We start from the raw sequence: 17,602 nt of genomic DNA, 5'->3' as shown, positions 1-17,602 counted from the left end.
ACGTCCCTCCCCCAAGTCCCTCCTCCCTATCTTTTATCTCAGCCTGCTGGACAAACTTTCCTCATTCCTGAAGAAGGGCTTATGCCCGAAACGTCGATTCTCCTGTTCCCTGGATGCTGCCTGACCTGCAGCGCTTTTCCAGCAACACATTTTCAACACTCCAAAAGGGGTTTGGAAAGGAAAAGCAAAGATACTCCTTCGATAGTTCACTGAACTTTCACACTGTCAAACTCCCAGGGTGTCTGCTCTGTGCCAGCTACACTCCATTTATCATGCTTGTGATATAGATTAGATTAGATTACTTTACAGTGTGGAAACAGGCCCTTCGGCCCAACAAGTCCACACCGACCCGCCGAAGCGCAACCCACCCAGACCCATTCCCCTACATTTACCCCTGCACCTAACACTACGGGCAATTTAGCATGGCCAATTCACCTGGCCTGCACATCTTTGGACTGTGGGAGGAAACCGGAGCACCCAGAGGAAACCCACGCAGACACGGGGAGAATGTGCAAACTCCACACAGTCAGTCGCCTGAGGCGGGAATTGAACCCGGGTCTCTGGCGCTGTGAGGCAGCAGTGCTAACCACTATGCCACCGTACCGCCCAGATGAGTTAGTTCTGCTCTGCTACTAATCAAGAAGTGGTTTCAGATAGCTGCCGAATTAACTTCATTCCAGTTGCTCACTTTGTTTAACTCTGAAAAACTTAAGGTAACAAACAGCAAATCTTACTGAAATATTAAAAGCAACCAATACCAGATTTTAAAAGAAGATTGAAACCGTTATGTTGTTAGGGAATGAGTTCCAGGATTCTGACCCAGCTACACCAAAGGAACAGTGATATGTTTCCAAGTCAGGATGGTGAGGGGCTTGTAGGGAAACTTGCAGAGGGTGGTGTTCCAGCGTATCTGCTGCCCTTGTCCTTTTAGGTGTAAGTGGTCATGGGTTTGGAAGTAAAAATAAATTTATGTTATTTAAAATTATTCATTGAGTCAGTAACTGAGAGAAACAGTTTCACACTTTGCATGATTTCTTATTTTTCTATGAATCTTAAATAGTCTCATTTTAAGATTAATTCCCTTGTGCCAGACTCCCTGTGAGTGGGAAGAAGTTTAATCCTATCCACTCTGTGTCACACAACATCAAAGAAAAATTGAAAGTGGTGATTTTTAATCTGTTGATGTGCAATCCAGTGGTGAGGCTGTAGCAGGTAAAACATTATTCCTCAAGATTGTGTTGACAGTCATTGGAAGTCCAAGATGCCAGTGTCATTCTGAAAGGAAGATTTGAAATCTTAGAACCACACTTATGGACTGAGTGGAGATGTTCATCTTAAACAAAGACCGAATCTGTGTTTGGGCTTTCCAGTCTAGAGGAAACCACATTGTCAGCAATCAATCCATTTTACTAAATTGGTGATAGGGAGTTAGCCAAGGAGCCACTGATCTGTGAGACTAACCACCTCAAAGTTAAAAATCACACAACACCGGGTTATAGTCCAACAGGTTTAATTGGAAGCACACGAGCTTTTGGAGCGCCGCTCCTCCATCAGGTAATATCTATTACCTGATGAAGGAGCAGCGCTCCGAAAGCTAGTGCTTCCAATTAAACCTGTTGGACTATAACCTGGTGTGGTGTGATTTTTAACTTTGTACACCCCAGTCCAACACCAGCATCTCCAAATCATCACCTCAAAGAGTTATATTTTTAAATTATACTTATTGCTGTTACTTTTATACAAAAGTTACTTTATTACAAATATATACAGATACTGACAACTCAATGAATAGCATCTACAGTTAGTATAAATAGGACAGTCTGAATGCATTGTGAATGAGGAACCTGCGTATGTTTCCTGCCCAGGTAACATAACCATACACAATCCTGCAATTATTTACGGTCCCTGACACACAAATACTACTGTTCATTTACAGCTTTGTATGCATGGTTTTTGTTCTTTCCAATCAGACTGTTCTTGAGATGAGTGGTAAAAATATTTCAGGAATAACAGTTTCTTACTAAATCTGAAATGGATTCCAATATTGCAATTTCATTAAAGTATATGCAGGATCAAGAGGGCCTTTTTATCATAATCTCCCTTGTCCTTACTGAATATCATTTTTAATTGCTCCCCATTATTCAACGTTGAAATGAATCTAGTCTCCTGCTCTCAATCACCTTTTCTGCCAACTCGATCTAGCTTTTGATCCCTCTCAGCCTGAGGAACTGATCGCTCCTCTCTGCTCTTCCTCCCAAGGTGTAGCAGGGAATTGCTTCTGGCCTATTTTCTTTATCTTGTCATGCTTTATAAAGTCTCCACTCTGACATTTTCTGAGGCTGGTGTGTTACTAAAATGCTTCTGTATCACTGAGGGTCAGTTTTGTTATATCTCCATGCATTGTCAGTATGCTCTAGGTTTTGTGGTATTAACCAGGACTGCACACAGTGTTCCAGGTAGAGCCTGACTGGATTATCTCAGTGCTTCTCAAGATTGGGGGGTAAATTCAAACCAGGAGACCAGACAACACTATAATCCAAACCTGTGACTCCTGCACCCTCTGAGCACAGCTCAATAATGGCAGAGAGAGAGAGTTTGAAGCCAATCAAGATGCAGTGGTACGCAAACAGGAGAGGTACCCACAGCCAATAGGCATTGAGGAGATTTCAGTCAATATCAACAAAGTCAGGCCCTTCTCAATTTCGGACTATTCTAGACATTTTTTCAGAGCATGAAGTGTATTCTGTTTATAGAAAACACAGCAGCCAAGTTCCTACAAACAGCAATGAGATAAATGTTTTGGGAGTTGGTTGAGGTGTAAATATGAGCCAGCCATCAGCAGTAGGAGTCACAGTCAGTTTTCATAACCTATCACCAGAGCAATTAGGATAATCACAGTTGATCTATATCCCTTAAAATCTTGAACAGAAAAGACAGCGACTGGTCACGCTCCCCACTGGAACTGCATAGACAGCAGTCAGTAGAACAACACATTTATCACCAAGAGACAAGATGGAATTTGAGCATAGGAATATGTAACACAAGGCTGTGTTGGAATCTCTTCTGGCCCAGGTTAATTTCGGAATTACTCAGATCTGAAACACTATGGGACATCCTGATATTGTGAAAGATGATGCATTGACAAAAGGATTATTGTTTAAGGATTGCTCAGATTTCTCCCCTAATCTCAGAGATTTTGTTAAGGAAGCTGGGCTGAATCAAAGTATAAGCCTCAACAGTGAGCGCTGATAGAAGCCATCACAGTGGAGGGCAATTCTGCCTTCAACATCGCAGTATTCAGTGGGAAATGCAGGAAAGTAGTCGGAGTCCATAATGATAACTGCCCTTCCTCACTGAGGTCAGGAGTAGTGTCCCTGTCCCTGCAATTAGCAAACTCAATACAGCACTGGAGTTCAACCTGACATCCAGTCTCAGTTCTAAGACTGAGTGTTGCACTAGCGCAGAATCATCAGGAGAACGCGGTGAAATTCTTCCTCTTTAAACCTGAAAATAACTTTGCTATTTGCATTTATTCAAACCTGCCCTGCTACAGAGGTCGGTCTTTGGGGAGGCATCAATTAGCCAGGCAGTATGAGGCAGTAGCAAGGCATTTACGAAGAGCATTATCAGACAAACAAATTGGCACAAAGCCAAAGGAGGTGTCATTGGGTCAGGAAGCCGAAAGCTTAGCTAAAGATCTAGGTTTAAGCAGTGTTTTGAAAAGAGAGGAGGAGTGGAGAGAGTGCAGGAAGGAGGGAATTCCAGGGCTTAGAAGGTAGGGCCCCCAATAGTGGAATGATGGATATCAGGAATGAGCAAGAGGCCAGAGTGGCCACCATTCTGTACAGGCAAAAGTGAGGACTGCAGATGCTGGAAACCAGAGTTTAGATCAGAGTGGTGCTGGAAATGCACAGCAGGTCAGGCAGCATCCTGCACCTCGGATGCTGCCTGACCTGCTGTGCGTTTCCAGCACCACTCTGATCTAAACAGCATTCTGTACAGTTCGACCTAATTGCTGGTCAATCCATTGAAAGTAAATCTGATCTTTCAGAACAGTTACCTGTCAGCGCAAATAGTTAAAGAAAAGATGGCATTAAAATCTCATATGGGTAGATAATAGTGTTTAAGTCTGTGCTCTGATGAGTTTCCATTTCCTTGAAGAGAACAGTCCATGTTGAAGTGAGCTGGAGCAGTTAGTTCAGGAGATCCTTGCGCTGGATTGTCTGGTACCACACTGCCGTCGGGAGATTTTGACAGCCCATGTACTCCCGCCTAACCTCTTCTGGAGTCAGAGGTGGGTTGTCATAGCAAGGTCCTCCATAGATCGTGCTGTTCAGGAGCCCTGGCGTAGATTCAATTACCCCAAGAGTCGAAGGGGCAGCCCATGCAACATTCTGGGAAAAACAAAGTCACAAAGTGTTAGACATTTCCGAGCTGATGATAAAACCTTTTCACACTGAGGGTGGTGGGGGTCTGGAATGCACTGCCTGGACAGAAGTTGAAGCAAGAAACCTCACAATCTTTAAAAAGTACTTGGATGAGGACTTGAAATGTAAAAATGCTCAAGGCTGGAAAGTAGGTCTAGTGTAGATTTAGAGTCATTTTGTATCGATGGGCCAAAGGGCTGTATGATTCTGTGATAATTACATGTGTACCATGATAGGAGCACTGACAACCAATTCCCTGAAAAGCAAAACCTACACTTGTTAACTTTACAGTAATGTAACTTGTGTCACTCCTACTCCAGATCCCCCTTCTCAGTTGGATAGGGTGGTACGTTGGCTCAATGGTTAGCATTGCAGCCTCGCAGGGCCAGAGATCCAGGTTTATTTCCACCCTCAGGCAGCTGTTTGAAATTTGCACATTCTCCCTGTGTCTGTGTGGGTTTCAACTGGGTGCTCTGGTTTCCTCCAACAGTCCAAAGATCTACAGGTTAGGTGGATTGGCCATGCTAACTTGATCATAGTGCCCAAGGATGTGCAGGCTAGGTGGGTTAGCCTGGATGGGATGTTCTTTGGAGAGTTCCAAATTGTAGGGATTCTATGATACACTAATATACCAATCCCAGCCACAAACTATTGATGCCAGCTTTTCAACCAGTCATTTTTTTTTTCTCTAAAACATGACTGAAGTTTTGGGTCCAATTAATTTGCTGACTTTTCCCTCACTTTGTTTCTACTGTTCACTAGACAACAAACATGTCACAAGGTCCATGGTGGTCCTTGGCATCAGGGTCTGTTCCCACCAACCCACCCTGTCAATTGGGCACATTATACCTTACCTAGTAAAAGCACAACCCAAGATTGTGCTTTTACTAGGTAAGGTATAATGTGCCCAATTGACAGGGTGGGTTGGTGGGAACAGACCCTGATGCCAAGGACCACCATGGACCTTGTGACATGTTTGATGAACATCTGATGAACATGGAGAAGTTAAGAAGATGAAAGGTGCCTGTGTTCTTGGTATGGTGAGAGGGAAAAGGGAAGCATTCCCCAGTAGAGTGAGGGAGATCTCGGGAGGGGTGTGCTGTGCTGAGGAACAAAGAGAGGTCTGCTCCGCAGTGTGAGCAGAGAGAACAATAGTCTGCGGTTCATTGTGAAGATGGGAGCTGTGTCCCCAGTACAGTACAATAAGCAGTGGACCCACTTCCCTTCTTTGTAAGAAGTTTGGGCAGTGGAGATATTTACTCTACTGTCAAGTTGTAACTTTGCAGCACAAATGGAAGATATATCCAATATAGGGGGAAAAGAAGCATTTAATAATCACTACCAGTTTGTAAAATAATATCCAACTCTTTGCCAATTTACTGTAAGACTGTCAATGACACACATTTGTAATGATTCGAAGGATCTGGTGTTGGACAATCACCTGATGAAGGAACAGCGCTCCGAAAGCTAGTGCTTCCAAATAAACCTGTTAGACTATAACCTGGTGTTGAGGAGAAAGTGAGGTCTGCAGATGCTGGAGATCAGAGCTGAAAATGTGTTGCTGGAAAAGCGCAGCAGGTCAGGCAGCATCCAGGGAACAGGAGAATCGACGTTTCGGGCATAAGCCCTTCTTCAGGAAGAAGGGCTTATGCCCGAAACGTCGATTCTCCTGTTCCCTGGATGCTGCCTGACCTGCTGCGCTTTTCCAGCAACACATTTTCAGCTATAACCTGGTGTTGTCTGATTTTTAACTTTGTACACAATTGGAAATTTAGCACTGAGCCCATGATGGATTTTACCATTTATCCTTCTGTAGAGGTCAGTCTTTGGGTGGTAGCAATGAGACAGACAGAACAAAGCTGCAAAGGCCAAGGGATTACATTTCTTTTACATGCTATGTACATTCTTAAATAGCTTCAACTCACCTTGAAGAGGTAATCAATGAGACATTGATTGGGATGAAGTTCTCCCCAAAATTCAGTGAAGCAGGAGGCCCAGGTGAACTCTGACCCCCTGCTATTGCTGATCAGAATAACATTTGGATGCTTTTTGGAAGAAAGCAGTTTCTTTGCCAGTGTTCCAGGGTAACTTTGATCGACAAATATTAACACCCTGTGTGCATTGCACCCTTCCAGATCCATCAGCAACTCTCCCACAGTATATTTCTCCTTCTGGTCAGCCTGAAGATTTAATTGATGCACAGAGTCACATAGCCATTCAACCCTGAACTGTACAGTACATTCCCAGTACACCATCTCAGACATTCAGCTGGTTCAACCATACAGATCAGAAAATACTACTTTCAAAGTTTGATCAAGTGCTTTACTTCTTATTAAAACTCAATCTTGTGATGTGTGCATTACTGCTCCATGCAGTGTTTATAACTCAAGAATTTCTGATAGGGCTGAGTAACTTGCTGTCGAGGGAAGTTAATGTATGATGTTGCTGGACTGGAGTCTTGTTTCAATCAGTCCAGGTAAAGACGGCAGATTTCCTTCACTAAAACACATCTGGTTCATCAATGTCCTTAAAGGAAGGAAATCTGCAGTCCTTATGCAATCCAAGCGGCTGCAGTCCAACACCTTCATTCTTGACTCTTATTGCCCTCCATTGATGAACTAGATGGGTTTTTAATGACAACCCAACAGATACGTGGTCAGTTTAAATCTCCCCGTTTTGTTATTTGTGCATTTTAATTGAATTCAAATTGCAGTCAGCTGTGGACAAATGTGCCTTATTACAAGATCCCAGTGTAAAAGATCCCAGGACCAGTATTCCCTCTAATTTTCTCACTGTACAGGCCTCAGAGAGCTGTGTGAGGCAGCAATTCCAGAAACAGATCAATGCATTGATTGGAAGCTGACAATGATCACTATTCTCGGAACACTGTACACAAAACATCAGAGCAGCTGTGTGCACACAGCCCACAGGGAACACTGCTCACGATTCTCTCCGAAGGACAGCAAGCGAGTTCTCTCGAGCATACTGGAGCGATCGGATTTCCTCAGCCCGGGTTTACTGGAGTTTAGAAGAATGAGGGGCGAATCTCATACAAAGTTATAAAATTCTAACAGGATTAGACAGGGTAAGGATGTTCCTGATAATCAGGGAGTCATGGTCTATGGATACAGGATGGGCCATTTCGGACTGAGATGAAGAGAAATGTCTTCACCCAGAGAATGGAGAGCCTGAGGGATTCTCTGTCACAGAAAGCAGTTGAGGCCAAAGCATTGAATGTTTTCCAGAAGGACTTAGATGTAGCTCTTAGGGCTAAAGGGATCAAAGGGTATAGGGAGAAAGTACCATGAGCTTATTGAATAGAAGAACAGACTCAGTGGACTGATTGGCCTATTCCTGCTGCTATTGTCTATGTTCCTGAAAGATTTAAACTGACCATGAAGTTGCTGGATTGTCACTAAAACACATCTGGTTCATTAATGTCCTTAAAGGAAGGAAATCTGCAGTCCTTATGCAATCCAAGCGGCTGCAGTCCAACACCTTCATTCTTGACTCTTATTGCCTTCCATAGGTCTATTACATCACTGTTTGTGGGATCTTGCTCTGCAACACATCAAACATGCTCCATTGGCTGTATAATACTTTGAGACATTGTGAGGTAGTGTAAGGAGAGGTCCAAATGGGAGTTCTTTGATTTCTGAAGTCACTAAGTTAGGACCACCTGAATAAAATGATTGGTAAGATGTGCCATGAAGTAAAGGTCATGCAATACAGTATCAGCCAAGTGACAGAGCATTGGTGGTTAAGTAAAACATTCATCCCCAAGTAGAACTGATTCTGCTCAATGCTTTGTGAAGTTAAGCTGTCTCTGGCAGAAAATCAATATCCTTTAACTGCACCTGCACAACCCACAGTTAATGATTTAGGGAGATTACTTAGAAATTAAATTCCGGGCATGTTATTTATCTTAAGAATTTTTTTTAAAATGAGAGCTGATTGCCAGACTGTAATGAATTCACCAAAAGCTTCCCTGTGTTTCCTGGATTACTTGACAGAACAAAAAAAAAGACACAGGAGTTAAGATGAGATGAAAGTGTCCAGCCTCACTGGAACTCAATTCTTGTAGTTTCTGTCTTTTGTGATCCACCTAATCCTGACCCTGAAAGGATGCATTAAGTGGACCATTATTCAGTTCTCTCCACTTATCTCTCAGATTGGCAAATAAACACTTAACAATTGTCCTTTCATCCACTTGAGTGCCTTTGGTGGCCCTTTTGCGGACAAACTCCCTTTAAACAAAACGTTTTCATTCCCAAAAGTGATTATCTTGGGTTATGGCTGGGCAATGATACTGAGAGGAGGAATGGTTTGCTTCACTGTTCTGTCTTTCAGTTGGCAAAAATGGGACTGTGAGAAACGAGCTGAGTTATACCTGTACTGATACCATTCAAAACGAGCTACAGCTTTACAGTGTGGAAAACCCAAGTTGTTAAATGCAGTAAAACCCAGACACTGTTGTACCTTTTGAAGCATGTACTGTTGTAAGGTACAAAATATAATAGCTTATTTGTGCACAGCAAAGTCCTACCCACCTTACTGCAATAATGACCAGGTATCCTGTTGAGATCAAGGAATGGGTATTGCCCTACTGTTCGTAAAATAGTCGACAAAGTCAGAAGCCACACAACACCAGTCCATAATAGTCCAATGGGTTTCTTTAAAATCACAAGCTTTTGGAGCGCTACTTCTTCATCAGTGAAGTCAGAAGTCAGGACTTCACTTGATGAAAGGGCAGCACTCCAAAAGCTTGTGATATTAAATAAACCTGTTGGACTATAACCTCGGGTCATGTGACTTCTGACTTTGTCCACCCCAGTCCACCACTGGCACCTCCACATTGTGGATTAGAATAGTGGACTTGGGATCTTTTAAGTCTACCAGAGAAAGCAGATAGATCAGATTAACATATTGTCTCCAACTGAAAAATATAACAATGAGTAGTCAGCCTACAATCCAAAGGGAAATCATGCTTGTTCAAACCTTACTGAATCTTTTGAGGAGGTAACAACAGGAATGGCCCCTGGTTATGCAGTAGGTGTAATTTATCTGCATTCTCCAGAACTGGGCAATAATCGACTCATGAATAAGGTCAGAGAATGCAGAGATAGGGGAAATAATAGATTACTAGCTGCCTTCAAGATAGAAAGTGGAGAGTGGGAATATCCAGTTGTTATTCAGCATTCCAGAAATAAAATTGGGAATGCAGAGAATATTTCTTTATCCACAGAAGAAACATTGAGGAAACTTGATTGATTTATTGTTGTCTCGTGTACAGTGAAAAGTGTTGTTTTATGTGCTATACAGGCAGATCGTAACATACAAGGTGCACCAGGGTAACAGAACAGAGTGCAGAATACAGTGTTCCAGCCACAGAAAAGGTGTAGAGAGAGAGAGAGATCAGAATTAACATTGGAGAGGTCCATTCAAAGTCTGATAACAGCGGGGAAGAAGCTGTTCTTGAGTCTATTTGTACGTGTTTTCAAATTTTGATATCTTCTGCCGGATGGAAGAGGGTGAAAGGGAGTATAACTGGGGTGGGAGTGGTCTTTGATTGGTTGCTTTCCTGAGGTAGCAGGACATATAAATGGAGTCAGTGGATTGAAGGCTGGTTTGTGTGATGGACTGGGCTGTGTTCATGACCGTCTGTAATTTCTTATGGACTTGGGCAGAGCAGTTGCCAAACCAAGCTGTGATTCATCCGGATAGGATGCTTTCTATGGTGCATCTACAAAAAAGAGAGTGAGAACATGGAATTCACTCCCATAGCAAATGGTTGATTTGAATCATTTAGATGTATTAAAAAGGAAGGTAGACAGACAATTATTCTAAGCTTATTCTATTATCTGAAAAGAGTGAGATAAGGAAAGACAGGAGGAGGGTGAAGTTAGGATAAACACCAGAATAACCTGTACAGTATATCTGAAGTGAAAATAAGGTATCACTGACAGTGTAGTACTCTATCAATATTGCACTTTGAATATCACTTTGTTTCAGTAATTCAGTCCCTTGTTTGGGACTTGAATATGGAATGATGTTGCAGGTAACTAGAAGCTGGAAGTTTGATTAAATACCTACAATGCCATTCTTATTGACGTCCCAGAGTAACATAGTCCCATCATTCCGTGTGGGGCTGTTGAGATACAGGACCAGAGAATCAGCACAGTTGACAGCACGGCAAATATAGGAGATGTGGCTACGGATCATCACCTTCTCTGTGGCTGGATAGATGTCCTCAGTCTCCTCGTCCACTACGCAGAATGAAAACAATGAAATTACCAAGAGTCTCCGGTCAGTCTACATTAAACAACGAAAGTAAACAACATTTCTCTTTCGACCAACATCACTACAACAACAAATCAGATCATATCACATCGCAGTTTGTGGAATCCTCTGCACAAACCGACCAGTGCGCTTCTTCTATTACAACAGTGACTACACGTAAGAATGACCTCATTGGCTAGAAAGTATTTAACACATCTTGAGGTCATGAAAGGTATGATAAAAATTAAAATCTTTTCTTCTGATTTATCTTCTTGGATTTCTCATCCTCGCACACGTTCAAGTGTTTATCTGATTGCCTTTGACAAGTTATTATTGAATCTGTTTCCACTGCTGAGTTAATCCACCCAATGATTTATATTTAATCAGTACAGAACCAAAGCCATCTGTATTTACTGGGAATCTGGTTACATTATTGGTATTGGATGCACTTACTGCTTTATCGTCATGGGAAATGGTTGGCTCACATTGCTGTGGGTCCGGAGACACATGTAGACCAGACCAGGTAAGGATGGCAGATTTCCTTCCCTGGAGGGCATTATTGAACCGGATGGGCTTTTATGACAATCGAAAAGAGTTTACATGATTACCATAAAGCCTGCTCTTCATTCCAAATCTTATGAAATTTAAATTTCACCATCTGCCATGGCATGACTTCTTGTCTTCAGAACTCTGGATTGCTACTTCAGTGAGTATAGAAGTTGGGAAGTTATGTTGCAGTTATACAGGACATTGGTGAGGCCGCACTTGGAGTATTGTGTTCAGTTTTGGTCACCTTGCTACAGGAAGGATGTTATTAAACTGGAAAGAGTGCAGAAGAAATTTACAAAGATGTTGCCAAGACTCAATGGTCTGAGTTATATGGAGAGGTTGGACAAACTAGGACTTTTTTCTTTAGAGCGTAGGAGAATGAGGGGGGAATTTTACAGAAGTGTATAAGATCATGAGAGGGAAGGATAGGGTGAATGCACTCAGTCCTTTTCCCAGGGTTGGGGAATCGAGGACTAGAGGGCATCAGTTTAAGGTTAGAGGGTAAAGAATAAAAGGGAACCTGAGGGGCAACTGTTTTACACAGAGAGTGGTTCGCATATGGAATGAGCTGCCAGCGGAAGTGGTTGAGGCGAGTAATTAACAACATTTAAAAGGCATTTGGACAAGTATATAGTCAGGAAAGGTTTAGAAAGATATGGGGCCAAGTGCTGGGAAATGGGGTTAGTGATGATGGACATTTTGGTCGGCATGGACCAGTTTGGGCCAAAGTGCCTCTCACTGTGCTGTAGGACTCTGTGAATCTGTGACATTATCACTACCTCCCCTATGAGGAATATGAAGCAATATTATTTTTTGTAGACATTGAGTCTAGGCTCACTGCTATGATTTGTTGTGGGATTAGGAGAAATCAGCACAGTAACTCCTCTGATCTTTCAATTTGCTGTTTTACACAGACTGGGTGAGCACAGTGAAACAAGAAACATCCAGACATTATCCAAAACAATCTCACCCTCTCCCCTTTCTCTGTAAAGTGCTCTCTGCAATTTTCTGTCAAATCAGCAGAAAACTTACATTCTGAAAAACTGAATAAATTATTTTAAAACATAATGACTGCTAGAAAGTTACTCCAGATGCTGGTATCTGTACTGAAAACAACAAATGCTGGAGATCACAGTGGGTCAGACAGCTAACGTTTTCAGTCTAGATGAGTTTTCATCAGAGCTGAAGTGAAATGTGGAGGGGGCAGTAGTAATGCTATAGTTTAGTGGGGGAGTATTGGTTAGTCGGTATAGAGTGCTGCTGGAGAACACGAGTTTATAGTTCAGATTAAGTGATCAGAATGTGAGAATGGTGTGCCGCCTCACAGACTTGGAAGGACAGTAACTGGAATGGGAGGAAGGGAGGACATGATAACAAGCTAAAACAAAGGGAAGAAATGGTTGCCAATTTAAAGATGTTGAACTCAATATTAAGTCTAGAAGGCTGTAAAGTTCCCAGTCTAAAGATGAGATATTGTACCTTCAGTTCCACTAGAAATAACCCTGGGTCCAACTAAGTAGCTAGTGAACTAAAGACTGATCATTATGTGTGGGTATCATAGAGTCCATACAGTGTAGAAGCAGGCCATTCGGCCCATTGAGTCCACATTGACCCTCGAAAGAGCATCCCAACCAGACCCACCCCTTCCCAATAACCCTGCATTTTCCAAGGTTAATCAACATAGCCTGCACATCCCTGAACACTACAGGCAATTTTCCATGGCCAAGTCACCTAACCTGCACATCTTTGGATTGTGAGAGGAAACCGGAGCACCTGGAGGAAACCCATGCAGACATGGGACGAATGTGCAATCTCTACACAGACAGTCAGCCCGAGGGTGAAATCAAACCCTGGTACCTGACGCTGTGAGGCAGCAGTGCTAACCACTGAGCCACCGTGCCGCCCCATTGGCAATATTCGGATATCATTGATGAATTGAAAGGTTTGTAAGACCAATCACAAGTTTTGTGTTTTGGACTGATGATACAGAACTGTGTTGTCCCGACTATATCTTTCCTCTCCATTCATAATATTAGTGTTTTGTCTGTTTTTTCCCTTTGTGTTTGAGTGTGGGAATTTTAAAGGGGTAAAGTTTAAGTTACAATAGTTAACACAATTACTGTTCTTGTTCAAGTTAAAAGTGTTACAATATTATTTTAATCAAAAACAACCAAAAACGGAGTGCTGGAGAAACTCAACAGGTCCAGCAGTGTTGGTGGAGAGAGAAACGGAGGTTACTGTTTTGAGACCAGGGATGCTGCACAGCTCGGAGACAGTCAGGTCTGCAGATGCTGGAGATCAGAGTCAAGAGTGTGGTGCTGGAAAAGCACAGCCGGTCAGGCAGCATCCGAGGGAGCAGGAAAATCAACGCTTCATCAGGACCTTCACCAGGGTGATTCCTGAAACGTCGATTTTCCTGCTCCTCGGATGCTTGGAAAAGCACAGCCGGTCAGGCAGCATCCGAGGAGCAGGAAAATCAACGCTTCATCAGGACCTTCACCAGGGTGATTCCTGAAACGTCGATTTTCCTGCTCCTCGGATGCTGCCTGACCTGCTGTGCTTTTCCAGCAACACACTCTCAATGCTGCAGATCTAGCTGAGTTCCTGCAGCACTTTGTTTTTGTTTGTTTCAGAACTCCAGGTTCAGCAACTCTTTGTTTCATTGTTTATTATTACTGATGGAATCCGCTGAGGTTTACCTTAATCCTGGGTTGCAGTTCCCAGAGTCAAATTGGGATTTTCATTAAATCTAAGTTCTATGTTTATATTTGTAACAATTCCAGGAATAGTAGGGCTTGAATTTCCAATGTGCTTCGAGACATTACAGTGGTGTCATTCTGTTTACAAGGTATGTACTTATTTTAGGGAGTACTGCTTGAACTTACCCGGGATCTGCCCATCTCCTGCGAAGAAGGTTTTGATGTTCTCCACCCGGAAGCCATTCCTCCTCAACATTCGATAGAAGTGTAACACATTGTGGACGTGTCTCTGATATGTAAGCTGCTCCTTCCAGCCTCCTGAAAATTAATGCAACCGCAGGATTAAGGAGAGAAATCTGTTGGCAACAGCGAAATGTACTCCTTAAACTCATCCCACACGGATAAGCTAATGTACAGATGTACAGCACAGGAACAAACTCTTCGGTCCAACCAATCCATGCCAACCAGATATCCTAAATTAATCTAGTCCCATGTTCCAGCACCCGGCCCATATCCCTCTGAACGCTTCCTATTCATATTCCCATCCAGATGCCTGTTAAATGTTGTAATTGTACCAGCCTCCACCATTTCTTCTGGCAGCTCATTCCGTACACGCACCACTGTCTGCATGAAATAGTTGCCCCTTAGGACACTTTTAAATCTTTTCCCTCACGCCTTAAACCTATGCCTTCTAGTTCTGGATTCCCCTACCCTGGGGAAAAGACCTTGTCCTATTCATGCCCCTCATGATTTTATAAATCTCTATAAAGTCATCCCTCAGCCTCCGATGCCCCAGGGAAAATAGCCCCAGCCTGTTCAGCCTCTCCCTGTAGCTCAGTCTCTCCAACCCTGGCAACATCCTTGTAAATCTTTTCTGAACCCTTTCAAGTTTCACAACATCCTTCCTTTAGCCCTTTTCACCGATAAAGTGTTCTGGCTGTTATCACATTGCTTCATCCCTGTTCTTCTTTCCCATTCATATTTGCCCTTTGCCTTCCCTCTCCCTTGTCTGTCTTTATCCTCCCTCCCTTGTCCTCCCTCGGTATTCCCCTCCTTATCACTCCCTTGCCCTCTCTATCCTACCTCTCTATCAAATTTCACTTCTTCTTTGACCATTCCTTTATCCTCCTACATCTCTTTCTCTGTCGCTACTACACCCTGTCCCATTTCTGAGCCCCTCCTTCACTCTTGTCTCCTCTTTTTTTCTCACTCTCTTTCTCCCCACTCCTCTCTCCTTTCTCTTCCTTCATACTATTTCCTCTCACACACACACACAGACACAGACACACACACAGACACACACACACACACACACACATGCTCCCACGCGCACACACACATATACACACACACTGTGAAAATCTCACCAGAGAGCAGCACCCCATGGTCACAGGTCTGGTACATTCGGCAGGATTTCTGTGAAGAGAGTTGTTGTCGATGACAGCGGCGTGTGTTTTTATTTAACTCACAGTTGGCGACGGCAGGGTTGGGGCTGCTGATGCTGAGAGGCTGAGGGCAGGCAGCAAAACCCTTCTGTTCTGGAAGAAGACAGGGCAGTGTTATTTTGCAACAATTCCTGCAAACCAAGCTCAAGGCTGACTGAGGGAGAGTGTGCAAAGGTTCCTCAAAATAAATTGTTTGATCAGATGTCAGAGTTGGGCCTGATACCTAATCCCAGAATGAAATCCGGAACTCTAGAATCAAATTCTGATTTCTACACACACACACACCAAATATTCTGCGGCAATTTTACCTGAACGCACCCATTGGGAAACTGTTGGGATTGGATATCGTGCTGTGTACACACATCCGATTCCTCTACGATAGGAATGACTTGTACAACCCCTCAACATCACCATCACCCCATAATGTCTGTCAGTCTGTCTCAAATTGCTGAACAGCTTCAGTTCCCTGGGAATAGCAAATCCCAAATATTCACAACTATCTGAGTGAAGATAGGTCTCCTCAGCACAGCCTTAAATGACTAACCTTTTTCCCTGAAACCACAACCCCTGGGTGGAACAGAAAAGCATCATAGAATGATTACAACCAATTGGCCCATCGGGTTTACACCAGATTTTTGTAAAAGATGTTTAGCTCATTTTTCCACCTTCCTCTGTTGCTCTATTTCCTTCGGGAGCTTATCCAATTCCTTTTTTAAAGCTTCCATGGAATCAGCTTCCTCATTTTCTCAGGCAGTTCATTCCAGATCACAGTAAAATAGGGCAGAGTCAGCACGGCTTCATCAAGGGGTGGCCATGCCTGACAAATCTGTTAGAACGCTTTGAGGAGGTAATGAGCAAGCTAGACAAAGGAGAGCCATTGGACGTGATCTGTTTGACAGGGTGCTACACAGGAGGCTGCTGAATAAGATAAGAGCCCATGGTGTTAGGGACAAGATACTGGCATGGATAGAAGATTGGCTGACTGGCAGAAGGCAGAGAGTGGGGATATAGGGGTCTTTTTCAGGATGGCAGCCAGTAACTAGTGGAGTTCTTAGGGGTAAGTGTTGGGACAACAACTATTCATGTTACACATTAACGATCTGGATGAAGGAACTGAGGGCATTGTTGCTAAGTTTGCAGATGACACAAAGACAGGTGGAGGGACAGAGAGTGTTGAGGATGTGCGGAGGCTACAGAAGGACTTGGACAGCTTGGGAGAGTGGGCACAGAAGTGGCAGATGGAATACAATGTAGAAAAGTGTGAGTTTATGCACTGTGGCAGGAGGAATAGAGGCTTAGACTATTTTCTAAATGGGGAAAGGCTTTGGAAATCTGAAGCACAAAGGAACTTGGGAGTCCTAGTTCACGATTCTCTTAAGGTTAATATGCAGGTTCACTTGGCTGTTACATGGGCAAATGTAATGTTACCATTCATTTCAAGAGGGCTAGAATACAGAGTTATACTGCTGAGGTTGTAGAAGGCTCTGGTCAGACAGCATTTGGCATTAGAGGGGGTCCAGAGGAGGTTTACAAGAATGATCATCGTGGTGAAGGGTTTTTTCACATGAAGAGTGGTGATGACTCTGGGTCTATACTCAGTGAATTTTAGAAGGATGAGGGGGATCTGATTGAAACTTATAGAATAGAACATAGAACTGCATAGTACAGACTCTTCAGCCCTCGATGTTGTGCCAACCTTTTATCCTACTTTAAGATCAGATTGACCTACATATCCTTCATTTTACTATAATTTATGTGCCTAACCAAGAGTTGCTTAAATGTCCCTAATGTATCTGACTGTACTCCCACTGCTGGCAGTGCATTCCACACACCCACCACTCTCTGCGGAAAGAATCTCCCTCTGACATCTCCCCCAAACCTTCCTCCAAAAATACTGAGAGTCCTGGATAAAGTGCACATGGAGAAGATGTTTCCACTAGAAGGACACAGCCTCAGAGTGAAGAAACGACCCTTTAAAACTGAGATGTGAAGGAATTTCTTCAGCTAGGGATGGGGAATCTGTGGAACTGATTGCTGCAGGGGGCTGTGGAGGCCAAGTCACTGAGTATATTTAAGACAGAGATAGATAGGGTCTTGACTGGTAAGGGCTTCAAACGTTACAGGGAAAAATCCATCAGCTATGATCAATGGTAGAGCAAACGATTGGGCCGAATGGCCTAATTCTGCTCGTCTATCTTATGGG

General features: G+C 43.2%; 1 protein-coding gene across 1 annotated transcript in view; it reads right to left on the bottom strand.

Annotated features, from left to right (window-relative positions):
• Positions 1–4,005: 4,005 nt before the first annotated feature.
• The window catches only part of si:ch211-67e16.11, a 15,949-nt gene continuing 2,352 nt past the window's right edge, over positions 4,006–17,602 (bottom strand). The window contains exons 3-8 of the mRNA XM_043694528.1: positions 15,708–15,865; positions 15,322–15,492; positions 14,141–14,272; positions 10,521–10,693; positions 6,353–6,607; positions 4,006–4,394 (exon numbers count right to left, since the gene is read on the bottom strand). Coding sequence (XP_043550463.1) covers positions 4,194–4,394; positions 6,353–6,607; positions 10,521–10,693; positions 14,141–14,272; positions 15,322–15,492; positions 15,708–15,865 — 1,090 coding nt within the window. The 3' untranslated portion in view covers positions 4,006–4,193. The remainder of the gene's footprint in view (positions 4,395–6,352; positions 6,608–10,520; positions 10,694–14,140; positions 14,273–15,321; positions 15,493–15,707; positions 15,866–17,602) is intronic.

Source organism: Chiloscyllium plagiosum, chromosome 7 (genome assembly GCF_004010195.1).
Source record: "Chiloscyllium plagiosum isolate BGI_BamShark_2017 chromosome 7, ASM401019v2, whole genome shotgun sequence".
In the NCBI taxonomy this organism is placed as follows: Eukaryota; Metazoa; Chordata; class Chondrichthyes; order Orectolobiformes; family Hemiscylliidae; genus Chiloscyllium; species Chiloscyllium plagiosum.
The sequence above is the reverse complement of the archived record's forward strand: the minus strand, read 5'-3'. Positions and strand labels throughout refer to the sequence as shown.